The sequence below is a fragment of the Oncorhynchus tshawytscha genome, linkage group LG04 (assembly GCF_018296145.1).
Source record: "Oncorhynchus tshawytscha isolate Ot180627B linkage group LG04, Otsh_v2.0, whole genome shotgun sequence".
NCBI classification, from domain to species: domain Eukaryota; kingdom Metazoa; phylum Chordata; class Actinopteri; order Salmoniformes; family Salmonidae; genus Oncorhynchus; species Oncorhynchus tshawytscha.
The window spans coordinates 38,393,446-38,407,837 of record NC_056432.1 but is presented as its reverse complement, the minus strand read 5'-3'; the positions used below and the strand labels follow the sequence as shown (position 1 = coordinate 38,407,837).

The 14,392-nt window shown below is 41.1% G+C and overlaps 1 protein-coding gene across 3 annotated transcripts in view; it reads left to right on the top strand.

The window, feature by feature from the left end:
* Positions 1 to 10,186, top strand: part of LOC112248683 (netrin receptor UNC5D-like) — a 215,583-nt gene extending 205,397 nt beyond the window's left edge. For all 3 annotated transcript variants that reach the window (XM_024417918.1, XM_024417919.1, XM_024417917.1), the window contains 4 exons: positions 3,416 to 3,565; positions 6,419 to 6,583; positions 6,982 to 7,160; positions 7,903 to 10,186. In XM_024417918.1, coding sequence (XP_024273686.1) covers positions 3,416 to 3,565; positions 6,419 to 6,583; positions 6,982 to 7,160; positions 7,903 to 8,149 — 741 coding nt within the window. In that variant the 3' untranslated portion in view covers positions 8,150 to 10,186. The remainder of the gene's footprint in view (positions 1 to 3,415; positions 3,566 to 6,418; positions 6,584 to 6,981; positions 7,161 to 7,902) is intronic.
* Positions 10,187 to 14,392: the final 4,206 nt, after the last annotated feature.

The following is a 14,392-nucleotide window of genomic DNA, read 5'->3' as shown; positions in this document are numbered from 1 at the left end:
CTTTTTGGATTTGGTTTATGAATCCGTCCCCAGCGCAGCCTGCCGAGCAGATGCCAGCCCCCTCTGTCCTCTGGGTCTCTGTCGGCTACAATCACACTCACTCTGCTTCATGTTGTTCAAGTTCTGGCTATAGACGGACAGAGTCAATCACCGGTCATATCCTAGATTTAGATCAACAGGATGCTCCTGATAATAATATTAAGGATGTCATTTCAGTGCAAAATGTACCCAAATGTAGCTCTTACTCTGGCTTCAGTTGCCATAAAATATGAGGATGGGGCTAGCACACAACCTAGTCTGCATAGGGAATACAGATTACAGAATTACAGAGGAATACCATTTGCTCAAGCAATGCTGATATTAATGCAATGGGAAGAGGAAATGTAGCATTGAAAGGGTCTCATTTCTCAAAAGGTCAAAGAAAATGGCCATGATGTATCCTAAAAATTATTTTATGGATTTTAAATTTGATTTTAATAGAAAACTTTCGTCCTGCAGATCAGGTTATCTGATCGGATAGGATTAAATGTTAATTCAAATGATAACTGATGTGGCTCATGTAATGTCACTTGAGTTGAATCAACAAATCACAGCACATATTGATGGGTACACTTCCTGCTTTTACTTCCTGCTTGTACTGTGCTTCCTGCTTTGCTCCTATGGGTCAAAGATGTTCTATTAGATTGACAAGATAGTCAAGTGACCACTCTAACAATGGAAATGCATGTCCTCAAAGACGGGAGGAGGTGAGATCAGGTGGGACCATTCTAGCAAATGAGAGCACAGATATGAGTATGAAGAACAGGCCAAGATAAATAGAGGACTAATCTTTGTATCAAATCAAATCAAATTATATTGGTCACAGACACATGGTTAGCAGATGTTATTGTGAGTGTAGCAAAATGCTTGTCTGTGCCATTATAGTGTCTGTGACAGCATGGACAGCGCCATTGAGGCTATCTCCATTTTAAATTTGTCAATTTTCTTGTTCTTCATTGGCTGTTTTCTCCCAGCTCATTGGCTGTTAGCTCACAAGTCCCAACTCTTTAAAATTGTGGAAGCCCTCAATTGTAATATCCATACTAAAATGAGTTATATGCATGATGAGTCCTCTATCTATGTCATGACAGCAGGCACAACTCCTATATAAAGTTGTTTTTGGGTAAGTTGCCGATATGCCATGTATATCAGTGCATTCGCAACAACCTAAATTCTATTCGATCAAATAAGCCTCACTTAGCAAATAATAATTTTTCTGTTGACCAAATTCGACACTCATTGGCCTCAACACAAAAAATAATACTTACTTATTTTCGTGGACAGATTTTGAACGGAGTAAAACGTCTCGTTTCACAGTGCAAAACAACATGACCGACAACAATGACCACTGAAAAAATATCAAAGTATTCAGACCCCTTGACTTTTTCCACATTTTGTGACATTACAGCCTTATTCTAAAATTTATTTAAAAAAAAAATTCTTCCTCATCAATCTACACACAATACCCAATAATGACAAAGCAAACACAGGCTTTTTGAAATTTTTGCAAAGAAAAAAACAAAACTTTATCACATTTACATAAGTACTCAGACCCTTTACTCAGTACTTTGTTGAAGCATATTTGGCAGCGATTACAGCCTCGAGTCTTCTTGGGTATGATGCTGCAAGCTTGGCACACCTGTATTTGGGGAGTTTCTCCCATTCTTCTCTGCAGATCCTCTCAAGCTCTGTCAGGTTGGCTGGGGAGTGTTGCTGCGCAACTATTTTCAGGTCTCTCCAGTGATGTTCGATTGGGTTCAAGTCTCTGCTCTGGCTGGGCCACTCAAGGACATTCAGAGACTTGTCCCGAAGCCACTCCTGCATTGTGTTGGCTGTGTGCTTAGGGTCTGAGGTCCTGAGTGCTCTGGATCAGGGTTTCGTCAAGGATCTCCCTGTACTTTGCTCCATTCATTTTGCCTCGATCCTGGCTAGTCTCCCAGTCCATGCTGCTGAAAAACATCCCCACAGCATAATGCTTCCACCACCATGCTTAACCGTGACGAGTTAAATCTGGGTTTCATCAGACCAGAGAATCTTGTTTCTCATTGTCTGAGTCCTTTAGGTGCCTTTTGGCAAACTCCAAGCGGGCTGTCATGCGCCTTTTACTGAGGTGTGGATTCCATCTGGCCACTCCACCATAAAGTCCTGATTGGTGGAGTGCTGCAGAGATGGTTGTCCTTCTGGAAGGTTCTCTCTTCTCCACAGAGGAACTCTGGAGCTCTGTCAGAGTGACCATCAGGTTCTTGGTCACCTCCCTGACCAAGGCCCTTCTCCCCAGATCGCTCAGTTTGGCCGAGTGGCCAGATCTCCAAACTTCTTCCATTTAAGAATGATGGAGGCCACTCTATTCTTGGGGACCTTCAATGCTGCAGAAATGTTTTGGTACCTTTCCCCAGATCTGTACTATCCACTATCCTGTCTCAAAGCTCTCTGACAATTCCTTCAACCTCATGGCATAGTTTTTGCTCTGACATTCACCGTCAACTGTGGGACCTTACATAGACAGGTGTGTGCCTTTCCAAATAATGTCCAATCAATTGAATTTACCACTGGTGGACTCCAATCAAGTTGTAGAAACATCACAAGGATGATCAATGGAAACAGGATGCACCTGAGCTCAATTTCGAGTCTCATATCAAAGGGTCTGAATACTTATGTAAATAAGGTATTTCTGTTTTTTGCAAAATGTCTAAAAACCTGTTTTTGCTTTCATTATGGGGTTTTGAGTGTAGATTGATGAGGGAAAAAAAAAATATTTGTACAATTTTAGAATAAAGCTGTAACGTAACAAAATGTAGCAAAAGTCGAGGGGTCTGAATACTTTCAGAATTCACTGTATAGATATTTATTTGCTATTACGGAGACCGCAGTCATTTGGCCGGCCAATTACCGTCATCCAAAATTCCATGACCGTCACAGCCCTAACACAAATGCAAACAAACAGTCACAAGCAGTCAGCATGGCATGGTGTTAGTCATCCCTCTGTTTCTTTTGTCGCTTCTCTTTGGCATTGAGATGTCTGAGAATAGACCGCTCATACATTAAACGTCCCACAGGAGCAGAACAATGGTGACAGATGAATACCTTACAGCCTCAAATCAAAAGGCACTTTCATCATTTCAAATACAATTTTGGGGATGGATGTTAGCCGATACATGCTCATCCAATGCATTAAATTGAGACTTCAATCTTGTATTGTGGTTCCATATTTAATATAGCTGGCTACTAATGAGAATTGTTTTTTAGTATTTCATGTAATTTCTCTTGACTTTAGAAAATGATCAGGTTTTGTGAGGATTTGTGGTTGGAAGCAGAAGTGAACTGTGGTGATAAAGAGAACTGTCCGACTGACTCTCCGGTCCCTCACTCCCTCCAGGGAGTGGTGGCCACAGAGACCAGTAGAGGAGGACAGCTCCTGGAGGAACCTAAGATGCTGCCTTTCAGAGGGAACACCTTCAGCCTCCAGGTCTACATCCAGGATGTCCCACAATTTCTATGGAGCATCAAACCCTTTACTACGTGTCAGGTAACTGTTTTAGACTTTAACTACTTAGAGATGTAGACGTTATGATGTACATGTTATGACAGTCTCTGTCTCAGCAGGACTTGTGTCAGTTGTAAGTTTCAGGAAGAATTGTGTCAGTCTAATCAGAACTAGACACTGTAAGACATTATCGACTTCTGCCTTACCCTAAAGCGTTTCGCACTGAATCATTTCAGAAACTGTTGAAACTGGAACTTCAAACTTTTTACCAGATGTCAGGTATTGTTAAAGCAGTCTTGGCGTACAAATGTAGACTGTTTGGTACTTCCAGATAGGGACATTATCTTGTTATGCCTTACCCTAAAGTGTTGAGCACTAAAGATTTTCAGAAACTGCAAATCTTAGCATACCCAATTGTTATACTTGAGTAAAAGTATAGATACCTTAAATAGAAAGTTATTCAAGTAAAAGTGAAAGCCACCCAGTAAAATACTACTAGAGTAAAAGTATTTGGTTCTAAATATACTTAAGTATCAAAAGTAAATGTAATTTCTAAAATAAGAGTAAAAGTATACATTATTTAAAATTCCTTATATTAAGCAAAGCAGATGGCACCATTTTATTGTTTAAAAAATATATGGATAGCCAGGGGTACACTCCAACACACAACATTTACATACGGTGCATTTGTGTTTAGTGAGTCTACTAGATCAGAGGCATTCAACATGTAATGAGTACTTTTGGGTGTCAGGGAAAATGTATGGTGAAACATATATCTATTTTTTAGGAATGTAGTGAAGTAAAAGTAACAGTTGTCAAAAATATAAATAATAAAGACCAGATACCCCCAAAAACCACTGAATTAGTACTTTAAAGTATTTTTTAAAAGTACTTTACACCACTGATAGAAAGTTGTATGTGTTATTAATTGCCAGATGGTTAACAAAATGTTTGGTTACAACCAGACTTCCATTCTTACAGGAGGTGTTGTTTACCTTTATTGGTAACTGTGTGTGCACACTGCATTGCCCCCATACATCTGTGAGGGGTGAGGAAGTAGGGTAGCATGTCTCACACAGACCGTCAGACAGACACCTCCTCTTGGCTTATTTATGATGATCTTTGGAAGGAGACTGCCTCTATGAACCTCCCCCTTTCAAAGGGCAGTTGGAGAGTAATGGCTCTTGCCTGGACCATACATCAAGTTAGCTTTTTATTTTTTATTTTACTGCTAGAGTACCTGGCCTCTCCACGTCCATCATTCCCCTGTGCACCATTATCTGACACATCCATCCCACATCGGGGAGGATCAGATGATCAAAGCTAAGGGGTTAAGTTCTCTTTAGGCACACTAGGCTGTTTTTTTTTTTACTGTACAGTTAGCTAGTGTCCCTATTGCCATGGTTACGTATCAAATGGCACCCTGTTCCCTATATAGTGCACTACTTTTGACCAGAGCCCACTGGGATCATACTCTTTCTTTCAATTTTCACCTAAAATGACACCCAAGTCAAACTGCCTGCAGCTCAGGACCTGAAGCAATGATTTAAAAAACATTTTTAAACTTAACTAGGCAAGTCAGTTAAGAACAAATTCTTATTTTCAATGACGGCCTAGGAACAGTGGGTTAACTGCCTGTTCAGGGGCAGAACGACACCTTGTTAGCTCGGGGGTTTGAACTTGCAACCTTCCGGTTACTAGTCCAACGCTCTAACCACTAGGCTACCCTGCCGCCCCACTAGGGTACCCTGCATATTATTGATACCATTTGTGCAAATGTGAAATAAATGTAGGATAATATAGCACATTAGATCTGGTAAAAGATAATACAAACAAAAAAACAATTTTTTTCATCATCTTTGAAATGCAAGAGAAAGGCCATACATTGATTGGAGTCTAGGTGTAATTTTGACCACCGGATGGCTGATCCAGTGAAGAATTACATTACTGCATAATATTTTGTATCAAGTCTGCCAGGAGTTTGGTCAATTGATATATTTTCAAGTACATAACTATAGAGAACATACAAAAATGCTATGGTAATAAAAATGTTCAGTTTACACACTCCCAGGAATACATGGTGGATCATTAGCTTATACACTAACTTTCACACATCTAGATGGCCTAGCGGGGTGGGTGTGGAGCCAGAGACAGCAGTGGGGTCAAACTGTAGACCCCAGTTCCTACATTTGAACATAAAAATAGATTTTATCAAACAAAACTATGCTACATTTTATCTCTGGGACCCTCAGGATGACAACTCAGAGCAAGATTACTGAATGTAAGCACATGCTTTACCTTCAGAGGTGATTGTATCAAACCAGTTGCCGTGATAAAAGTTTTTGTTGTTGTTGTGTACTCTCCTCAAACAATAACATGGTATTTTTCCACTGTAATAGCTACTGTTAATTGGACACTGCAGTTAGAGTAACAAGAATTTAAGCTTTCTGCCCATATAAGACATGTCTATATCCCGGAAAGTTGGCTGTTGTATACAACGTCATTCTAGTCACATTAGTGCACGTTAGCAACAACCGTCCCAGTTTAGGGACACCCATCCTGTAGAGGATAAGTAGTGCACTATATAGGGGATAGGGTTCCATTTGGGAGGCAGCCCATCACTGTGACTCGTTTACTGGTGACTTTATTATGCAGAGATGGAAGATGGAAGCGTGCAGGAGGTCACGGATTTCCGTACAGAGGTGCCCACTGCTGAAATGTATTAAACATCAAAGGCAATAATTTTCCCGTTCGTCATTCCCTCGGTCTCGGATATTGTGTGTAATATTTAGCCCGCGATCCGACATCCATTATCAGAATTAAGTGGGAATTGAACCCCTCCAGTACAAATGCTTACTTCCATTCATAATTCTCTCTTTGTGTGCTTGGCTGCAGGAATTCTCCTTTTCCCAAGTGTGGTGCAGCAATCAGAAGCCCCTGCACTGTGCCTTCTCCCTGGAGAGAAACAGCCCCACCACCACCCAGCTCTCCTGCAAGATCAGCGTGCGCCAGGTCAAAGGTCATGAGCAGATTCTGCAGGTCTATACGTCCGTGGCGGAGGTGAGCCTGGCTCTCCGTGTGTGGATGACATTTTACTTCCACAATCCACACAACCTTTATTTAACCTTAGTGAAGTCAGTGTCCTCTGCTGTCACTAGCTGAACATCCTGTTCTCAGGAGTCTGCAGTGGTTGTCTCTCCCTATTCCCTGTGGTGTACTACTTTTGACCAAGGCCCATAGGGCTCTGGTCAAAAGTAGTGAAATATATAGGGAATGGGTTGCCATTTGGGATGCGTCCTATGCTTCTTTTTAAAACCAAGGGTAGCTAGACGCTATCAATGAGAGCTGACTTATTGATGGCCCTGTGTATCCTAACAGTCTTTTTGTTAAATAAAATAGTTTTTTAATTATACTTGACTCCTGTGACATTGTATTTTGGCTCTGTTTTTCCCTTGTAGAGCAAGAAGGAGTCAGTCCCATTTTTTACCCAGATGGACTGCACCGTCACCTCACAGGCAGGGCCCAAAGCCTTCAAAATCCCCCTCTCCATCCGCCAGAGGATATGTGCCACCTTTGACACTGCCAATGCCAAGGGCAAGGACTGGCAGCTCTTAGCCCAGAAACTCCATCTAGATAGGTGAGTGTCCAAGGCTGTGATCCCAAATACCCCCCTATTCCCAATGTAGTGCACTACTTTTGACCAGGGCCCCATGGTACTAAATAGGGAGTAGGGTGTCATTTGAGATGTAGCCCAACTGTCTATCATGTCTCACTGAATGTTTCAATGATTACTTGAACAAACAGCAGAAGGTATTTGAGACTTTTGGGCTTCCAAATGAGCCCAATCAGCTGTCCTCATATTATATCTTATCATTTTAAGCTGATTTTAATTGAGTCTGATGGCACAGAAATGACTGCATTCACAGAGGGTGATGCTTTTGGCAGGGACAGGTAAACCAATGTTTTATAGTGAAATACTGCCCTCCACTGGATCTAATGGCTTACTGTAATACACACATTGCAAGTTGTTACCCCAAACGACCCAATAGGACTACAGAGTGTTTATCATAGGCCTACAGTACATATTCAGTCCTAATGTGACATGGACTTTTCCCCCCTCAAATGTTGACTAGTTTACTTACGTTGATATTTCAAGAAATCTCTTATCATGTCTAGTATGTCATTTCTCAGATACACACTTACTAGCATTGCATGTCAGTCCCTCCCTGTTGAGATGTGGAAACAGTGCTGTGCTGAAACACAGAGTTGTATCTCATAGGAGACTAAAAATCTATAAACAACAGTGTTGTTCACTTTGCTAAGTGTGCTGTGACCACTTTGTCTACCAAAAGTGTCCCCCCCCCCCTTTCTCCCTACAGAAACCTGTCATATTTTCTTAAGCAACAGAGCCCCTCTGCGGTCATACTGAGCCTGTGGGAGGCACGACACCAAGACACTGGTGACCTGGACTCTCTGGCAAGCGCTCTGGAGGAAATTGGCAAGATCCACTCCAAAAGCACTGCAGCAAAGAGCCAGGAGAACCCTGAATCAGACTTAGTACATCATTTAGGAACAGGAAGCCCAGGCAACCCAGTGTGTGGAATGGGTGAACTCACCCAATCATGAGACTGCTAACTCAGTCCCAGAGTATACTGGCTGATTTATGAGAGGAATTCTTCTTCTACATAGATCCCAACAACAGAAGCGTAATGCATAAGATGGAGATTGTTGTTCACAGTGCAAAACAACATGACTGACAACAATGACCACTGAAAAAATATAAAATCTGTCATTGCTGTGTGCATACTGTATCCACCCTTTTCTGAGGATGTACTGTAAATCTGTTTTGCATTTCTGTGTTCCATTCCCTCCATTATTTTGCTCTTAGTCAATCCATTCTTAAGTCAGGCTGCCCCTCAAATGAGTTTCTGTTGCCCTTGTTTTCTTATTCTGTTGTTGGGACCAACCAATGCTCTTCAGAGAGTGGAACAGCTCTTCACCATCCCGAGAGGTTGAAACTATCCTCAGTGCCCAAATGGAAGCCCCTTTCCGATGTAGTGCAGTACTTCTGGCCAGAGCCCTATGGACGCTGGTGAAAAGTAGTGCACTAAATAGGTAATAGGGTCCGCTATTTGGGAAGGAACCAATATCACACCCATTTACCGTAAGACATCTGTATGGCATTCATTCCTATTTGAATACTAGGTTATCAATTCCAAATAATGTATCAAATGGGAGAAACCACTCTGAAAACATGTGAAAGGTATAGATGAGAATAACATGAGTTTTACTGTAATGGCAAAACCCCTGACGATGATGAAAATATCTTTGTGTCAGGCTATTGTGTGTGTGTATGTGTTTGTGTGTGTGCGCACGAGTTGTGGTTTGGCCACCCAGAGGGAGAAGGAGAAATCTGGAGGAGTTGTAAGACATCATTTCCTGGCCCTGTGCCATGTGTAACACTGCATCTTATCACCCACTTCCAACCATTGACACCTGTCAAAGTGCTGCATAGCTATCCACCACACACAAGCCTCCCAGCAGAGGCACAGCACTTCACAACTACACAGGACATCAATGTGGATAGAATGTGTTATGGTATGGAAGCCCTTCTGGTACATTAAGCATGCATGTTTAACATCCTGTTGTACTGTACAAGTAAGGGGAGCCCATAGGGCTCTGAACAAAAGTAGTGCACGTAGGGAATATGGTGCCATTTGGGACACATCTTAAATGTCATAGGAAAGCAGGGGATTATGAATTACTGGTCTGAACAATAGGCACTGTTTTGAACATGTTTAGAAAAGACATCCAGCTAAAACAAAAATTAAAGAATGCAACAGTAATTCATAGGATGGATAGTTATTTTTCTTGATGTAATTCATAGGGCGGATGTATACTTTAAAGTCATTGTTATTATGCATATTTCTGTTGTATGTGTTCAGTGTGATTTCTCATCTACAGGTTTGGAACATGTCCCTTTGTAGTTACTCACTGCTTTCATTGCTATAGTATTATGATCATAATAACAAGGATTTGGAATTATCTGAATAGGTTTTGAAAATGTTGCTCATTTTACAAAAGACGCTCAACTTGTTGATTTGTACACATGTTGCAGTCTCCTCTGAACTACTGTACCTAAAACACTGTTGGCACATAGTTTGTTATATGCAATTTCATATACAACAATATGCGTCCCAAATGATACCCTATTCCCAATAGTGCGCTACTTTTGAATAGGGCACTTTAAAGGTAATAGGGTTCCATTTGGGACACAAAACATACAGTGTTGAGCTGAAGAGTGTTTATGCTACATGACTGGATTCATGTACCATTTTTGTCGCTCTCATCATGAAGGATTACATAAGAGCTGAAGTTACGTTGTACGTGAAACCTACATTGCTATTCAGATTGGCTATACTCTAGTGATCAATCGAATGTTAATCGTTATACAACCCAGCTGGCTATAGAACAGATTAGTGAGTGAGCTTTACATTTTGAATATGATTGTTTTTTAATTGTTAGTTGTTGAATTCTCCTCCCCTGTACTAATGTGAGCAAGAGTGGTACAAAAAATGGAAGCAAGTGTGCTGTTGTAATGCTAAACAGTGGCTGATGTTGCATTAAGAGCATTTGTCTGTAAAATACAATACATCTTAACAACCAAACAGAATTGTAACTATTTTATTTAATGCAGCAATGCTGAGTCATGTCCAACTTATTAAATGTTGAAGTTAAGTTTTTAAATGTTAAGTGGGGCCACTGAGCTTTGAACCATGAACACACACGCGCACACACACACACACGCACACACACACACACGCGCACACACACACACACACACACACACACACACACACACACACACACACACACACACACACACACTCTCACACACACACACACACACACACACACACACACACACACACACACACACACACACACACACTCTCTCTCTCTCTCTCTCTCTCTCTCTCTCTCTCTCTCTATACTTATGCTTTGTGTTAGAGTATTGCTGTGTCACTGGCTGAAGAGTTTACTGTTGGACCCCTGATTTACTGTCCCCTGAGCTGGGATGTGTCCCAAATGGTACTTTATTCCCTATAGTGTGTACTACTTTTGACTAAAGCCTTATGGGCCCTGGTGAAAAGTAGTGCAGTATATAGTGAAAAGGGTGCCAATTAGGACATAACCCTGGTAACTAGATCTCCACCCTGATTTACATCACGGATGGATGTTACCTAGCTCTGGTCCAGGGCATTAGCTGGCTCAGCGCCATCATGCCACACTAACCCCGTGTACCAGAGCTAGAGGTTACAATGCTCCTTTTTACATCACGCATGGCCTTGGGCTTCATGTCACTATTCTTGTGCCTTGTTTAACTACTGTAAATGGTGAATGTTGTAAAGTACAGATGGGGATGAAAAAAAGCAACAAAACAAAACCATACCAATATACATTTAAAAAAGTATTAGTTCAAAAAGTATTTAAGATTAAATAATTTAATAGGCTGCAGAGCTTTTCTAGTGCTAAACATATATGTTTGGTATTGCCAGGGCAGCTTTGTGGTATATTATATCTATATAATTATGGACATTTTGGATGTTTTATGTACAGTAGAATTTGCAAATGTATATGTAGCCTTTTGGAAATAAATGTACAGTTGAAAAGTCGCAAATTTAGTATGAGTAGGTTACTGTGCACCTTTGACACAATATGATATGCACTTTACTAGGTCTACATCACTGTAATTTTGTTTGAGTACATATCTCTGACATGCTTGCCTTTTCATGCTTTTGATTTTTCCTTGCTTATATAATATGGTTGAAGTTATTTTCTTCCACAAGTCTCTTAAATGATTATACAGTAGCTTGGTCCCAGTTATCCTCTGGCTGTACTGTAACTCTAACGAACACTGTGGCTGCTCATACAATTAGATTTTGATTATCTTACAGTTTTTTTCGATTGCTAAACGACAGTGGGCACAACTGGAGTCACATGTGCAAAACTCTAAGTACAGTCTGCACTACCAACAGTCACCTGAGCTAAACAGTTCACATCACCTGCAAAACTCATTCCAAGCAACACAACTCTTAACACATGGCTCAAAACACGCTCAGTGCAGCCAAACACTATGCACAACCCTCACTGAGATAACACACACTGTCACTCAGAACACACTGAGAGTAAAAACACTAGCATCAAACACCAATACAGAAAATACTAACTTTTCATCTTTACAGTTTGAACAATTTCAGTGACTTCATACAAAGTAATATTTTCTTCAAAAAAAAAGTGACATTCTTTCACATGATTTATTAAAATTATTAGAACATAACAATTCTTTAAGGTAAATGAAAATTGCAGTTTGCTTCAATAGTCTGTAGTAATTTACAGAATTACAGTAATGAGAAAAAAAAGGTAGAAACTAAAAGTACATACTGTAATTCGAACAAATAATTGAGGAGCTAATCCAGCCTCTCTCTAGCATCAGGCCACAGGTTTTCTTCAACATCACATCTAATGTTTTCTCTTGCCATGCACCTGGGGAAGAACCTTCTGGAGTGCCTTATCCATCCCTGGCAGTCCTCTGGACTCGTGTCCTCACATCCGGCACGCATGGCTTCCAAAAGAGACATTTGGTCATGTGGGTGGTGACCAAACACTTTCCACCTCCAGGCAGAGAAAAACTCCTCTATTGGGTTGATACAAAACCAGGTACAAAACCAGCTGCAGAGTGGTGACGAGCAACGTTATCGCAAACTATGACAAAAACTTGGGGGTTTCTTACTGGCTCCCCCTGTTCTGCTGGCACTAGCTGAGCATAGAGCTGTTCTAGGAAAGCTATAAGCCTTTCTGTGTTGTATGGGCCATGAGTGGTGTGTTGAGAAGCAAACCATCATTGGCCATTGCAGCACACATGGTGATATTTCCCCCCCTTTGGCCTGGAACCTCCCCCCCTTTGGCCTGGAACCTCCACAGTGGCCCTTTGACCTATAACATTCCTTCCTCTGCGCCGTGTTTTGGCAAGGTTAAATCCAGCTTCATTGATAAATACAAATGAATGTGGTCTTTCCAGTGCTTCCACCTCCATCACACTCTGAAAAACAGTAAGTGCACAGTTTTACTGTAGAAATGCTAGTGTTTTTTTTTACTGTAAATATTTTTGTATAGCTGGTACGTAACCTCAGACGTCTTACCTGGACATATTGGTATCTTTGCTCTTTTACCCGTTCACTGTTTCTCTCGAACGGTACAGTGTATAACTGTTTCATTGTAACTTGGTGTTTCTATAGGACTCGAGCAATAGTTGTTGTGCTGACAGAATTAACATTTTCAAATATATCATTATCAGCCAGCACTCTATCTTGAATCTCCCGCAGTTTTATTGCATTGTTGACAACGACCATGTCAACAATAGCATTTTCCTGCGCATCTGAAAATATTTTTCCTCTTCCCCCTGTTGGGGGCAGCCTTTGGGTCCTGTTGTAAAAATATATTTTACAGTCAAACTTACTGTAATATATATCTGTGTAAATATTCTATAATTGCAATACAAAATAGATTCCTGTAATGTTTTCATTTACTGTAAGGATGTAACTCTCACCTGTTTGCATGATGGAAAATTCGCATTACAGATGCCACTGTGGATCTTTGCAGATTGGGTTGCACCCTCAACCCTGCCTCTCTCAATGAGAGACCATGGTTCACGACATGGTCTATAAGTGTAGCCCTTATTTCATCTGAAATAACAGCTCTTTGTCTTCTTTGTCTTCCTCCACGCATCCGCCCTCTCCCTGCCACCCTTCTCCCTCCACGAACCCATCTTCCTTGTTCCATTTCCAAAATGAGTCTTTCTGAGCTCTACCTATATATACTGTAATATGTGTGTGTGTTCACTAACAAGTCTAAAACAAGACACCTGCTTAGCCTTTCAGCTGAAATTGCAATCAGCAGTGTTTGAAAGGCACAAGGCTGAAATCTATTCCGTTTTGAATGTGTGGTTCACAGTTTTGACAGCAGTGTGTTAGCATTTGAACAAAGTGCTGTAAATCCACAGTGTTGTGCAGGTTGTGGTTAAAGTCATGGGATAAGTGTGTAGAGTTTTGATAACTGTGTTCAAGCAATGAAAAACGAACTAGAGTTTGGTCCACATGAACTGCTGCTGTGCAGACTGTAGTTAGAGTTTTGCACATGTGACTCCAGTTGTGTCCACTGTCGTTTAGCAATTGAAAAAAACTGTAATACCAGCTGAGAAAAAGTGCCCTGACTGCCCACTTCTTGCATACCATGCAGTCCTGGGCACACAGGAAGCTACTGTGCTTACAAGAGACTGCACTGCAGAATACAGTCTTAATGAGTCATGCGGAGGGCACATAGGAATAAGTCTGCTCCTGAGGAAGGTGAGGTCCTACTCAGTTCTATTGAATGTCCCAAACTGGCAGGAGAGGAGAGGGACAAAGTCCATTTCAACATACCTACACTGAACAAAAATATAATCGCAACATGTACCAATTTCTAAGATTTTACTGAATTACAGTTCATATAAGGAAATCAGTCAATTAAAATAAAGTAATTAGGGCCTAATCTATGGATTTCACATGACTGGGAATACAGATATGCATCTGATGGTCACAGGAAAAGTTGAGTTGATCAGGCTGTTGATTGTGGCCTGTGGAATGTTGTCCTTCTCCTCTTCAATGTCTGTGCGAAATTGCTGGATATTGGAAGGAACTGGAACACGCTGATGTACATTTCGATCCAGAGCATCCCAAACATGCTCAATGGGTGACATGTCTGGTGTGTATGCAGGCCATGGAAGAACTGGGACATTTTCAGCTTTCAGGAATTGTATACAGATCCTTG